At 33.9% G+C, this 15859-nt stretch overlaps 1 protein-coding gene across 2 annotated transcripts; it reads left to right on the forward strand.

Annotated features, from left to right (window-relative positions):
- Positions 1-141: 141 nt before the first annotated feature.
- On the forward strand, positions 142-15523 carry itgb3bp (integrin subunit beta 3 binding protein). 2 transcript variants are annotated; one of them, XM_056460046.1, is made up of 9 exons: positions 142-218; positions 534-570; positions 2020-2086; positions 2396-2468; positions 6015-6093; positions 6303-6390; positions 6545-6601; positions 11756-11804; positions 14913-15523. In XM_056460046.1, the coding sequence occupies exons 1-9, from the start codon at positions 214-216 to the stop codon at positions 14917-14919; spliced, it is 462 nt and encodes a 153-aa protein (XP_056316021.1). In that variant the 5' UTR covers positions 142-213; the 3' UTR covers positions 14920-15523. The 2 variants fall into 2 exon arrangements, with proteins under 2 accessions (XP_056316021.1, XP_056316022.1); XM_056460047.1 differs by having other exon boundaries at positions 2399-2468.
- The last annotated feature ends 336 nt before the right edge of the window (positions 15524-15859 follow it).

Consider the following 15859-nt stretch of genomic DNA (forward strand, 5'->3'; position numbering starts at 1 on the left):
CAATAGGTGTGGCAGATAAGCTTAATTTTACTCAAACAATATTTGAAACCACGCTATGTGAATTTAGTCATCGTTATATAAAATATTTTTGTAGTATGTAGAGAAGCACAGAAGGGTGTTTCCGGGGAACTAAATTGCTGCCGCACCGCGCCAAACTACAAATAGACGACGGTTAATTATAACGCCACAAGAAGAAAGAGATAAATAGATACAATGCCGTAAGTTTATCAATTTAGTTGTATCATGCTGTCTTAGAATTATTACAAACCTTTCAACATTGCGATTTATATACAATGACAAGCCTGCATTTCGAAAAAGTGCTCTTAATGTAATACAACAATAGTTAGCTTTCACTGATGTTTGCTAAAGTAATATAATAATTATTAACATATCCAGGTAATGTTTTAAAGTTAAATATTGTTAATATAACTTTATATGTGCTGAATATGTGCTGTCTTCCTATATTTGCACTTATATTGTTCATGATAATCAAGTTAATATTTTGAGAGCCCTAATAAACAAATTTTCCACAGTGTGAAGAGAGCTCTTCATTTAGAAGACAAAGAAAACGTGAGTTCATAAACATTTTTGATTTGAGATAAGAAATGGCTTTTTCATCTTCTATTTATGCTTACTAAATGGTCTATTTCAAGGTGACAACAGTATCTTGGCAACAGTGATGTTAACATTAGTTGACATGAAAAAATACTTCTAATGCATTTAAGTTTTAGCTAATTTTTACATGGTAGCTTCAACTTTTGATTTTGTTAGTGTATTCTAGTTATTATTTAATGGAAGTGAGCTAACATGAACTAAAAATCTAAAGTTAGAAACTAGTTTTAACAAAGATTGTTAAAAATAGTAACATTGTTTGTCAGTAAATATTAGTCAATGAATTATGGATTCGCAAACTGGGGTCAATTGTAATGTTAAAATTTTATATATATATATATATATATATATATATATATATATATATATATATATATATATATATATATAGATATATATATATATATATATATATATATATCTATATATATATATATATATATATATATAGTTAAAGTCAGAATTATTAGCCACCCTGTTTACCCCCCCCCTAATTTCTGTTTAACGATGAGATTATTTTTCAACACCTTTCTAAACATAATAGTTTTAATAACTAATTTCTAATAACTGATTTATTTTATCTTTGCCATGATGACAGTAAATAATATTTTACCAGATATATTTCAAGACACTTCTATACAGCTTAAAGTGACATTTAAAGGCTTAACTAGGTTAATTAGGTTAACTAGGCAGGTTAGGGTAATTAGGCAAGTTATTGTATAACGATGGTTTGTTCTGTAGGCAGTCTAAAAAAAAAATTATAGCTTAAAGGGGCTAATAATTTTGACCTTAAAATGTTTTTTAAAAAATAAAAAACTGCTTTTATTCTAGCCAAAATAAAACAAATAAGACTTTCTCCAGAAGATGAAAATATTATCAGAAATACTGTGAAAATTTCCTTGCTCTGTTAAACATAATTTAGGAAATATTTAAAAAAGAAAGAAAAAATGCAAAGGGGAGCTAATATTTCTGACTTCAACTGTATATAATAAAAAAAGTTAAATAATTAGTAATATTTGATTCTTAAAAATATATGCAAATAATGAATAGGATTCAGATGTATGATTCCAATTCTAATAATAGATAAATAAAGAACAAAATAAGCAGATAACAAGAACGAAATGTATACAAAAGTGATTAAAATTAATAATGTTAATAAATAAAATAAAAAAGGAAAGTAAATAACAATAAATTAAGTGTAGAAAGTAAATATTTGCTAATAATATTATGCACTAATTTATTATATAATAACAAATATTTTCAATTAATTATATTTTCCCTGTTAACTAATGTTAACTAGTGTACATTATCATAAACCATGCTTGTTTACTTGTGATAAAATAACATAAAGAATTGTATACCTCAATAATTTAAAGGATGTAAATGCTTCATATTCATTTATTTTAGAGCCCAGCTAAGAGACATGTGGCAAACAGGAACTATTCTCCCATGACAGGAACGACGAAACCTAAAGGTACAGTATCAAAAACCACAATCCTACTGTGCTCTTAAAGCCCTATAAATCTCATATTTTAACCACCAGAAGATTGCTTTTTCATTTTTGTAGTGATCAGACTAAGGTGTGTATGTGTGTGTTCCTTTCTTCTTTCGATAATCAGCATAAACAATCCCCAGCTCATGTCATGTTGTTGCTTGAATCCTGTACAGTAGGGGTCTCTCGTAATCCAGTGACATTGCATTTAGATTAGCTGTCTTTGTAGCCATTAATAATATCTTTGCTCATGCTGATTTGATAAATCGCTGACATTTAGTGCTTCATCAGCAGGTAATTTTAAAGCAGTAGGGAAGAAAACGAATCCTCCAGAAACAAAAGAACCCTTGACAGATGCTGAGAGGTAAGGATGTAGATATCTCTTTTTAAACATGTTAACAATTTTTATACATTTAATAATAACAAAATTTAAGGTTATTAGAATAAATATATAATATAAATAAAGTTACAATTAAAAAAACTTAAAATGAACACTTTATCAATATAAATCAGCATATATTAATATGAAAGAAACAACAAATACATAAAAATTTTAATTATTTAATAATTATAATAAATATGATGTAATTACTTAAAAATGAATGAATAAATTACTCAAATTACTCATAAATTACTCAAGATTTGATTAAAATAAACAAATAGATCAACATTAATTCATTACAATGGATATAGGAATGCCATTTTAAACATTTTTAATAATTTCTATAATTTAATAACATGGTCGTTTAAATTAAAAGTACAATAAAAAAATCTCTATTTTTTGATAAAGTAATTGCTTTTTGTTTTTGATTTGATCTAACTTCTGAATATTTGAATTTTGTTTTTGTTACTATCCTAAGATTTGTGATTTATTGTATTCTACAAATCCCAGAGTGCCATCAAAGTCAGTTCTTATGAAGCTACTAACAATGGTATAAATGGAGCATTGGAGAACAGACAGAAATTTCTCCTCATTACTGGATATTTCCTTTGTCCCACTTGGCTGATAGCCATTATGACTGATCAGAATTTAATGACAGGACATGGAGGGAGTTTCATCACCAGCCAAAAGCCTCGTTGATTTACATAGCACTAAAAATAGTTGGATAAGGAGAGTTTAAGAAAAGACCTATTTCCTTTCCAGCGCATACTAACACAGAGCTCCATGCGATCCATCAAGACAAGCATTAGTTTTGAATTTTATAGTGCAGTCATTTAAGAGGAAGCTAGTTAAATATATATAAAAACATCAATAAAGAGAGCGGCCTTATGATTCATTTAAGAAAGTATTCATTTGGGGAGTCAAACGCAAGAGAACTTCTCCTGCAAAATGTAGAGGAGATCTGGAGTGTGATTGGATGAGAGGCCTTGTATAAAATCTTGCCTCGTTAATATGTCTCCCAATATTTTTAAATGTGAATTAAAAATAAATGAATATCTTATTCTTAGTCAGCTTGTCCTCTCTTCACAGACTTCGCTAGGAATATGGATATGATATATTCCTATGCCATTACATAGCAAATATTCTCCAAGAATCTAATAATGTAATGTAATTATATGTAATAATAATGTAATATATATATATATATATATATATATATATATATATATATATAAGTTATTTCTTGCAGTGGAAGATGGCTTATAATATTATGCCTTATTATATATTATCATTATTATTATTATTATTATTATTATTATTAAAAACAATAATAATAATAAATAAAAATCATTGTAACAATATTTTACAATTAATGGTAACAGTTATTATTTAAAATTAGCTAATGCATTTGCTAACATTATCAGCTAATTTTAGCTAATGACTGCATTTTTAGATCAACATTTTTCACAAAAAGTTCTCTAGACCGATGGACAAACACACCACATTAACTATCACACAATTGCTAATGCGCTAAAGTGTCAAAACCTGTCCTATCCAGTCAGACATTTCAACTGGACCCAGTTTCGTCTTATCTTCTTCAAGCTTTTATACCTTCGGCTGTCCTTGCGCTTACTTAAATTATTTTCACATCCTTTCACTCTGGTTCATTTTCCGGATTCATTTAAGCAGGCTCAGATAATTGATAAAAACAAAAAAATAACATCAAACCCATCTATCATTAGCAGTTACAGACCAATATTACCTCTCGCCATTTATTTAAAACACACTTGAACATGTTGTCTTCAACAAAGTCAGAGCAATCTCCTGGACACCTCACTGAGACTGCCCTGTTGTGGAAACCCTGAGACTCACAAGGGCTGCATCTAAATCCTCAGTGTCCATCTTTCTGAATTTGTCTGCTACTGCTACTTATAGCGATCCTCAAGACAATCAGCTTTTACCTCTCAGGTAGATCATTCAAGGTTTCCTGGAGGGGTGAAGTATTCAAGCCACATCATCTTGCTACTGGGGTGCCACTGCGCTCTGTTTTTGGACCGCTTCTCTTCTCCCTGTACATGGCATCACTTGGATCTGTCATTCAGAAACATGTTTTTTCCTACCATTGCTATGCTGATAACACTCAATACCTCTCATTACAACCAGAAGTTTTGATAATGAATGACTGACCACCACCTTCAACTTTGTTCCCAATGTCTCTAGCTGTGCACCTCAAACATCCTTGCCAAACTCTACGCAAGCAGTTGAGCCTCTGGCCATTTTTAAGAAACATCTGAAGATGTTTCATCAGTACTTAATTGTTTTATTGTCTAACAACAATAGGACTCCCTATTTGCACCAGACACTTATTAACAATTCAAGTTTCTGGGAAAACATTGTGCAATTTTGAATGTGCTTCACACAGGTGAGAGGGCTGGACAAACCACCTGTACCTCTTTTACCTTTTATATACAGACACTTTCCTACAAACACTGTGATAAGGACATAATAAAACTGCTAAATTAACTTAGATTTGGTGGCATGGTGGCTATGTGGTTAGCATGGTTGCTTCACAGCAGGAAGGTTGCTTTTTCCTGTCTGGGCCAGGAGACCTTTCTGTGTGGAATTTGCATGTTCTCCCCATGTCTGTGTGGGCTTCCTCTGAGTTATCCGGTTGCTCCACAGTCCAAAGACATGAAGTATGGGTAAATCGGACAAGATTGGGCATTGTGTGGGTGTTTCAGTCTTGGGTTGTGTTAGGAAGGGCATTAGCTGTGCAAAACCATTAGCAGAGTAATAGGTGGTTCATTCTGCTGTAGCGATCCCTATTAAACCAGGGAGTAAGCTAAAGGAATGTGAGTGAGTAACTTTGATATGTCATGGCAATTGTGTATATTTTGCCTCTCTCTGGTTATCTAAAGTGCTTATTTGGTCAATGTATAACCCTTTGCTAACTCAATAAATGTAAACATTATTTAACCATGAGGAACAGATTTGATACAGTATATATTAATCTTCATTAATATTAGTAAAATCTGGATTTTTAGTTAAAAAAGGTGACAATTTACAATAATGTCTGATTTGTAAACATCAGTTAATGCATTAGCTATCATAAACAAACTATGAACAATATATTTTTAAGCCTTTATTGTCTTTTTTAAATCATGGTTCGATTTAAGTAATGTTAACTAATAACTTTAGATTTTTAACAGCATTGACGAAGATGAATAAATGCTGTAAACATTTTCTTAATGAAAATAATTAAAACAATTATATTATTTTTCAACAATTATTATTAAAATATAAAAATGAAAACATTTATATTATTGTTAACAATTATGATTATATCTTTTTATTTGAAATTAAAAGTTCTTTTACTTGAATTTTGATTTGAATAACTTATTATTAATTAACTAAATCCACATTATTTTGCATTAATAATTCTTAAAGTGTGGTAGTAATGTGCCAATATAAAAAATAGAACTATTGTATAGTTTTACCAAATTGTTTTTTGTTTTTTTTCCCCATCAGAATGGTGTTCCTCAGGTCTAAGGTGCAAAAATCTCTAAAGGACCTCATGAAATACAGACAACAACTGGAAACACTAGTGGTATGTGGTTCAAATATAACAACAAGTCTATAAACTAATAAACTAAAAAGACATTAACCAGGACAACTCCCCCACCCATAATTTAAATTGTTTAAATCATATGCATCACCTAAAGGGAACTATCTCTTTTAGGCTCTCTAATTGATGTCGCAGTACCAAAGAATGCAATATTAATAGCAGATTGTCCTGATATGAATGTTTGAATGTAGCCAGTAGAGGGCAGTAGTGAGCTGAGGAGTCTCTTGCTGATGAGTCCTGCTGATCTGCAAACCGAACTCAAGAGACATGAGATTCTGTGTAAGAGTGTCTACTGTATATACATAAAACACATAATGCAAATAACTCACATCCCAAGCTCATACAATAGACATTGATTTATTCGCTATTAAAAGTTCACAAAACAACTTCTGTCTGTGTGCAAAACATAAAACTGAATTCCTTTGATTTGCAGCTGCTAAAATTGCCTCTAGTGCACATCGAGCTGACACAAACAAGGGTCCTCTACAAGGTGAGTGAATCTGGGAATCAACCAAATGTTTAGAATTGAATTATTTACCATATAAAAGCATGAACGATAACACTTATCTTAAGTGGATATCCAGTCTTAGTAATTCCGTCAGATCAGATAGCAACCAGCACACAATTAGTTATGTTTGGTTATGTGTCCCGGACGTCTCCCCATCACAACACGGCCTTTGTTAGACTGTGACATAAGGATAAGTTATGTCCCATATTGAATTGATTCAAATTACAGTATGATGATTGTGACCCCATTGCTTTGCTTAAAAGAGCAAGAGAAAGAAAACATTTTGTGTTCCACTTATACGTGAGTGGAGATTGATTTCAAGCACTGAAGTTCTGCGTCTTGGTCACATGGGGCTTTTGAATAGCCGTTTACCAGATTTGGTTTGTCAATGTGGCGTGTTCATAGACATTTGTCTCGACCTCAGCGCAAATAAAAGCTCCTCTTTTTCTAAGAAAAATATATCATTTTGCTAACACAAACAAGCCAGAACTCCTCTTCGTGGGACAGAATTAATTAGATTATTTCAAGCACACATTCAGCCCCCAGCAAAGCTGCACTTGTGATTCAGTCGCACAATGGCGATTTGTTGTAAGTCAATGGCCGGATTGTGACGAAGTTCAGCATGTTTTTAAGATAAGGTCGCCTGAAATTGTTTTAATTAGTCACACTCGTGGACCTCTGCGTACATGTTGCTTGAAGCTCGACACCAAAGGAATGTCACAATCTTGATCACATGGGGGAGCATGAAATTTATCAACATCGAGAACAACAACAACTGTACAAGAGTGTTTTCACATTTACGTCCCTAGGAAGAGAATTGACTCTTTGTTGTTTTAAGATATTAAAACTTACGTTGAAGATGAACAAACTATTATTCCAGGCCCGGAATAGGATAGGAGCTTGTTTGTTTGCCAATATAAGAAATAAGGGCAGATTGAACCACTTTTTTTGTTAGTACTTTTATTAGTCTCCAATTTTTTACCAATATGTACAATTAGCACATTATTCAGCCACGTAGAGTTAAATTGCTTGCTGATAGGTAAAATATGGATAGTTTAAACAAATGTAACTATTATAAATGATATCATTTATTTTGTATTATATTGTAATGTATATAGTTTTCATATAGGTTTAAGAAATGATTACCTTTATTCTACAAGGATGCATTTTAATTGATCAACAGTGATTTGAAAAGTATAGCAAAATGTTTTTTGGCTTTAATGACCATGTGAGAGCTCTCTGCAACTCTCACATGGTCGCCCACTGAAGCTAAGCTGGGCTGCGCCCGGTCAGTACCTGGATGGGAGACCACATGGGAAAGCTGGGTTGTTGCCGGAAGTGGTGTTAGTGAAGCCAGCAGGGGGCGCTCAACCTGCGGTCTGTGTGGGTCCTAATGCCCCAGTATAGTGACGGGGACTCTATACTGCTCAGTGAGCGCCGTCATTCGGATGAGACGATAAACCGTGGTCCTGACTCTCTGTGGTCATTAAAAATCCCAGGATGTCCTTCGAAAAAGAGTAGGGGTTTAACCCAGGCATCCTGGCCAAATCTGCCCACTGCCCTCTGTCCATCATGGCCTCCTAACCAATCCCATATTATAATTGGCTTCATCACTCTGTCTCCTCTCCACCATTCAGCTGGTGTGTGGTGTGCAGTCTGGTTCAAAATGGCTGCCGTCGCGTCATCCAGGTGGATGCCGCACACTGGTGGTTCAAATAAATGTTGTTTCTTCTGAAAATTGACATTTATTAGCATTTTAAAGTGAATTAAAAAAAAAAAAATTTTAAACTGAAGAATTAAAAGTAACTTTTTTCACACTCAATGGCCAGTTTATTAGGTATGCCTGACATACTGCTCATTAACGCAAATTTCTAATCAGCCATTCACATGGCAGCAACTCAATGGCAAGAAGTATTCACACTGGTTGACCAAAATTGGACGATAGAAAAATCAATTTTTACGTTAGAAAACGTTGCCTGGTCTGATGAGTCTCGATTTCTGCTGCAACATTCAGATGGTGGGGTTTGAATTTGCCGTCAACAACATAAAAACATGGCTCTATTCTGCCTTGTATCAACAGTTCAGACTGATGGTGGTATAATGGTGTGGGAGATATTTACTTTGCACACTTTGGGCCCATTGCTTCCAACTGAGCATCGTGTCAACTCCACAGCCTATATTATTGTTGCTGATCATGTCTATCCTTTTATGACCTCGGTATACCCATCTTCTGATGCCTACTTCCAGCAGGATATCATAAAGGGCGAATCATCTCAGACTTATTTCTTGAACATGACAATGAGTTCATTTTACTCAAATGGCCTCCACAGTCACCAGACATCAACCCAATAGAGCACCTTTGCGATGTGGTGGAACGGGAGATTCGCATCATAGATGTGCAGCCAACAAATCTGCAAAAACTAAGAGATGCTATCATGTCAATATGGACCAATATCTCTGAGGAATATTTCCAGTACCTTGTTGAATCAATGCCACAAATGATTAAGGCAGTTTTGAAGGCAAAAGGGAGTCCAACCCGGTACTAGAAAGGTGTACCTAATAAAGTGGCCGTTGAGTGTATATCTAACAATAATTTTGTTGGAATGTGTTGGAATTGTAAACTCGTGATTGGTGTGACAAAATCTAATTATTTGCCCGCAGGAAGAGATTGCGATTGTCCACTAAAACAAACATTATCACCCAAATTCAGTTAAGTATGAATCGCTTCAGTAAGCAGGCTTCATTTATCAAACGGAGTATGAGAGTACGTCCTGTCCAAATAACACATTTCATTACAGTGAGGTTTTGCTTTTCTTGTGACATTTTAGTAGGGTTTGAATTCAACATCTAAAATCACCTTCTTCATTTGCATCATTGAATATTTTCTACTCTCATATGATCTAGACGAGATCTATTTACTGCAGCAACATAATTAAGCTTTAAATAGATGATACTCAAAGACAAATAACATGGACACTAAATAAATGCATTAGTAGCTGTAGATGTTAAAGATGTTAGCCGAAGCTCTCCTGGGACTCCATTGGATTCTGGCACGGATCACTAATACCCTGGATTTCATAGAGACACATCATTGCTATTAGAGTTCTCAAACACTCAGTGTCACTTGAGCTGTACAGGAGCTGGTGCGGATGACATATGACGGCGAGGATATGACACTACTCGTGTAAAAGCAAGCTGAGCACCAGGCAGCCTGATACCGCCAAGACAGCTGAGAAAATCCTCAAGGATATTTTAACTTTGACAGGCAATGCGCTGAATCCATGTCTCTAACGGAAGCCCCGGCTATCATCTAATGGCTTACCAAAATCCTAACCTTGGGGCCAAAGGACAAACTCACAAGCAAGATGTTTATGACAAAAGTTTTCCCTCAAGCTTTATATATATATATATATATATATATATATATATATATATATATATATATATATATATATATATAAAGAGGCCATCCCTCCTAAACAATCAGACCGACTGTAAATTTTCCAGCTTATTCAGGCATTACCAAGTCCAGCGCCTTACACGTCGTACATGTTGCTGATGAGCGCAAAATGGAAAAAGAAAGAGCGCAATAATTCTGAGGCAAGTTTGTCGCCTGGGCCGAGGGTATTGATTATTTCTGTGTGGCGAGAGATTTGGAAAATTCAATTAAAGGAGCTGAGCAAAGGATTCATAAATCGGCCCCTGCCTCCACCTCTTCTACGGAGACATTGTTATGTTCTAAATCAATGTTGCACTTCACAATATATTTTCTTTGGAGCATGAAAATAAATAACATTTAAACAGTTCTGCTTACCGCTGAAACAAATTTTATCTTCACCAAAGCCCTCTCCGTCTTTGCGCGCTCTGCCTCCTGTACACATCAGCAAGGATTTTTATGGCACGTTTTCCATACGAAAATCCTATATAATATGAATTTTGAGGTGACAAAATGAGAAGGAAGGGAACGGATCAGCAGTATAAAAATTGATCAGTCCGCAGATGGGGTCGAGCTGGGGGAGATTTGTAAGACAGCCTTAATAGACTGTATTAAAAATTCCTTAAAATGTAATAAAACAAATAGGTTTTTGGTTCTTGGCCGGGACCGGGGTCACAGACCCTACTAATACCGCATCAATCCTGGGCTGCTGAAGGATAAATGGGCTCTGTTTGGGGAACATTTGACTCTTTTTTTTGATGGAAAACACCAGCACAATTAAAGGGCTGCTGTATATTAGAGGGCTTTTGGTGGGGAGGGCAGAGTTGAGCAACTCTCAGCATGTGTTTCAGGCTTTAATATGAATACTGGTTATGTCCACATACACATCCTGCAGGAGGATGAGATGCATTTCAGGTCATTTGCATTTAGATCATCTAGCCGTGACAGCTGTAGCAGAGTCTACAAAATCTAGAACTGATGGTTTGATTTACTTGATAAGCTACATGTGCTCTGATCTCGCTTGTGTATTTATAATATGATGTAGTCTCCTAAAGGAGTAGTTCGCCTAAATATTAAAATTTGCTCAAGGTGTAGGTGACATTTTTTCATGAAACCTTGATCCTTGTTGTTTCATAAAATGCAAATGAATGGCACTGAGAATTAAAAAAAGGCAAGACAACATTAATACCAGTGGCTACCAGTTAAAACTGTTGTAAATAAAGTTGCACAGCCATTTTCCAGTCTATCCAGGATCTTACAAGTCCAGGGGTTTTAAAAATTTTAATTTCAAGATATTTGTACATTTTCTTAAAAAAAATAATAATAAATTAAGCAAATAATGTTATAAGTTTGAGCAAAGCCATCACAAAGTCAGTCATTTTAGGTTGCAAAAAACTTCCCCGCAAAATCCTGGAGGGACTGATTGTCTTGAATAAAACTTCAATGTTCTGCCAGGAGCCACATGTATTTATTTTGTTTTGCCTGCATATGCTTTATTGACTCTTAAAGAGCTGTTAGCCAATGATTTGCATTTTATAAATTACCAAAGACCACATTTTCAGCTAAAAATCTACTTTAATGTTCTACTGAAATATAAGGTCATCTAAGTCTTGGATGTCCTGAATGTGAATAAGTTAACAGCACTTTTACATCTTTTAAGCTTCAAAAACTATGTTAATTTATCTATGTTGCTTTTACAGGGTTGAAACAGACTGGCAGTTCTTCTGAATATCTGAAGGCAATCTTAAGGTAATTATTATTTCGAACTTTAAAGGTTGTCACAGTACACAGATGCATTCAATCTTACAGTTAACATTAATCAATGGTGTTTTATGGAGTGGATTGCAGTTGTTTTGACTCGTTTTTTATAAATAGACATAACATATTTCTTTTAAAATGTTTAATATATTTTCCCGCTTGTATTAAATGACAGTTTTAATATAATATGTGACTAAAATATTTGTAGTGTATAATTTTCGCTCTTATATTAAATGACAGCGTTAATATAATATGTGACTATAATATGTGTATAGTATGTGTATAATATGTGACTATAATATGTGTATAGTGAGTAAAAGTGTTTGAGTAAGTCATATTTTGTTCAATTCTGTATAGTACTGACGACATTACTTCCCTATTTAAAATAGAAATGTTGACTTTGAGCAATGTTTATACATAAAATAACAAATAAATTTATGATCCATTTTAGACAACACCATACACAAGTTTACATTCTAAATTATTAAATCAGTATTTGGTGGAATAATTCTGATATTCAGACAAAACAAATGAAAACATTTATTATTCTGGTCATTAGTCAATTTTTTAGGAAGGAACAAATGTTGTAAATTACAATGTTTTATTTGAAACTTGGAAGAACTGTCAGGTCTTCATATGATGAAACAGATTTGACATAACATTTTATTTCAACCCAAAACTAATAAACCCAGAAAAAAGTAAAATATTTTTCTCAGCATAGTATGTATAGCTTAAAAAAAAGAAAGAAACGGCCTTTTAAATGGTTAGATTTAGATTAGATTCAACGTTATTGTCATTACACATGTACAAGTACAAGGAGATGAAATGCAGTTTAGGTCTAACCAGGAGTGCAATAGCAGCAAGTGCAGGATATAGGTATAAGTGTTAAAGTGTAATTATAGAAAATCTATGGGTAATATTTACAGATGGATGTACTGTGAACATTATATACAGGTTGTATTAGCTATGAACAAAGATTGACAATAGATGAATATATGTGGTTGCAATTAATAATCATAAGTGTGCAGATAGATATGAACATAATTTCAAATGTGTACAGTTGAAATTATAAAACCCTTTAAATTATTAGCCCTTCTTTTTATTTTTTCCCCATTTTTTTTGTTTAATGGAGAGATTTTTTTCAGCACATTTCTAAACATAATAGTTTTAAGAACTCATTTCTAATAATGTATTTCAGAATCAGAAAGAGCTTTATTGCCAGGTATGTTTACACATATGAGGAATTTGTTTTCGTGACAGAGCTTCTACAGTGCAACAGCATTACAGAGACAGGACAAAAAACAGATAATAAATATATTTTTAAAAATACAAGTAAGAAGTGAAAGCAAATATACAAATTGACAAGTGTATGTACAGGTATATTACTATATACAACGTTATATGTGCAGCTGTTATGTGCAAATTGGCATGTAAAGTGTATAAATAGTGTATAGCAAGTAGTGATGTTGGTTTCACAATTATTATCATCAAGTGTTCATGAGATGGATTGCCTGAGGGAAGAAACTGTTTCTGTGTCGGGCTGTTCTGGTGCGCAGTGCTCTGTAGCATCGACCAGAAGGTAAAAGTCAAAGAGGCAGTGTGCTGGGTGTGAGGGGTCCAGAGTGATTTTGGCAGCCCTTTTGCTCGATCTGGATAAGCACACAGTTCTTGAAGAGTAGGAAGGGTTGTACCAGTGATTCGCTCAGCAGTCCGAACTCTTCGACGTAGTCTTTGGAGGTCGTATTTAGCAGCTGAGCTGAACCAGACAGTTATTGATGTGCAGATGACTGCTTTAATGATGAAGGTGTAGAACTGTTTCAGCAGCTCCTTTGGGAGGTTGAACTTACTCAGCTGACGAAGAAAGTACAGCCTCTGTTGAGCTTTTTTGACAATTTTGACAATTTTATTTTATCTTTGCCATGATGACAGTAAATAATATTTGACTAGATATTTTTCAAAACACTTCTATACAGCTTAAAGTGACAATAAAAGGCTTGACTAGGTTAATTAGGTTAACTAGGCAGGTTAGGGTAATTAGGCAAGTTATTGTATAATGATGGTTTGTTCTGTAGACTATCGAAAAAAATATATAGCCCAAAGGGGCTAATAAATTTGACCATAAATTGGTCAAACATCATTTGGGAAATATTTAAAAATAATAATAAAATTAAAAGAGGGTTTAATAATTCTGTTTTCAAATGTATGTACAGTGGGTATGTACAATTTAAAATGAATTAAATGAATCAATGCATTGTAGTGTGATGAATATGTGCAATTTTTAAACAGATAGAACTGATATGAACAGATATAAACATTTTACTTCAACCCATAACTAATTAATCCAGAAAAACTGCTAATATTTTTCTCAGCATATGTATATGTATATCTAAAAAACCTTTCTCGCAATATACTTTTTTTGTTTTTTACCATTTTTTAATTGCATAATAGACAATTACTAACCCAAAACCTCTGACAGTTAGTAATTACTTATTAATTAGATAGTACTTTATTCAACTTATTAAAAATTAAAATAATTGACACCTTATTGAAATACACCAAAGGCTTAGACAGATATTTTTATACGCACTAAGCCTTTCTGATTTGCATATAATTCCGTGCAGAGTTGCAAACAGAACGGGCCTGCTTTTGACAGCGGCGCAGCTCTCTGACAGCGTGTTTGATGTACACTGAACATCCTGTCAGTCTGAAAGCGCAGAGATGTTCTGAGGAGGCTGTCAGTCTTTTCACCGTAGTCAAAATGAGACAGCGCCGCCGACACCTTGCCATCCCATCAGACGCATTTACATTGAATCCATTCTCTGAAAGCTTTTACCCCCTTCGCGGTAAATCTGACAAAATGTTGATTCTACAATACACGGTGTGCTGCGTCGCTGCCAAAATAGTGTTCTTACTGCTGGCATACAGTCCCATTAGAGCAATGTATGCATATACACACACAAAACTTTAAACACACATATTATATACACAAAAACACAATGGATAAATGTATTTCAGATAGCAACAAAAGACGATGAAAACCTACACATGCACAAATGTACAGAAGGCATTCATTGATAGTCTGTCTCTTTATTTTGGCAGCCGCTAAGCGATCATTTCTCGATGTACGACACGGACGGCAGCTGGCGTTTCGCTCAAGGTGGATCACGTAACTCTCTCTTTATCACTTTAAAGGCTGTCTGAAGGACAAAAGCTTAAGCTGACCAAAACAAAACACACACTTGTCACACACTTCGCACTGCTACAGTTGAGAACAACAAGTAAAACATTTTTTTTAGCAGTCAGCACTCTTTAGTCCATTAACTTTGGGTTCAAAAGGGTTTAGAAAAGGAGTTCAAAAGAGTTTCAATCTGTAACCAAGCATGTTAGATATGGTTATTTCATATTAGCACTGTCTAATAAAATTGTGTCATGCATTCCGGTGGTGTGAATTTTACAGGAATGTTTAGGGTTTTTTATCAACCTTTTTCCTACGCCCTATTATGCTTTCCGTGATTTATTGGAGTAACTATTAGACAGTTAGCAATCAGTGAAATGTTTTTTAAAAACTGGGTACAATGAGGTGTCAATATTCTCCTTAAACTTTGATCATGATCATTATATATTGTATAGATGATATAAGCAGTCTATTCTTTAAAGCCCATGTGAAATCTAAATTTATTATGTTTATTTTGCTAGTGCACATTGTTATTTTTTAGGTGAACAAATAATTCGTGCAAGTTTATCCACTCATTAAAAAGTTTTGTTTTGGTAATCTTCAGTCAAAGTCTGACCATTTGCTTCCATGTTTGGAGTGATGGTCTTTTTCTGTTGATGTCAGTTTGATGGTTTTAGCCATAATATTCTTCTTAACCATGCCCCTCTTACTAGGGCTGCCCAATATATTGTTTCAGCATCAATATCACAATGTACACGTCCGCAATAGTCACATTGTAGCACGTAGTGACTATTAGTCACATAGTCACATGATTATAGTCAGGGTACCCGTGGGGTCTAAAAAAGACTTAAAATGTCTTAAATCTCAAAAG

Source organism: Danio aesculapii, chromosome 6 (assembly GCF_903798145.1).
Source record: "Danio aesculapii chromosome 6, fDanAes4.1, whole genome shotgun sequence".
Lineage (NCBI taxonomy): Eukaryota > Metazoa > Chordata > Actinopteri > Cypriniformes > Danionidae > Danio > Danio aesculapii.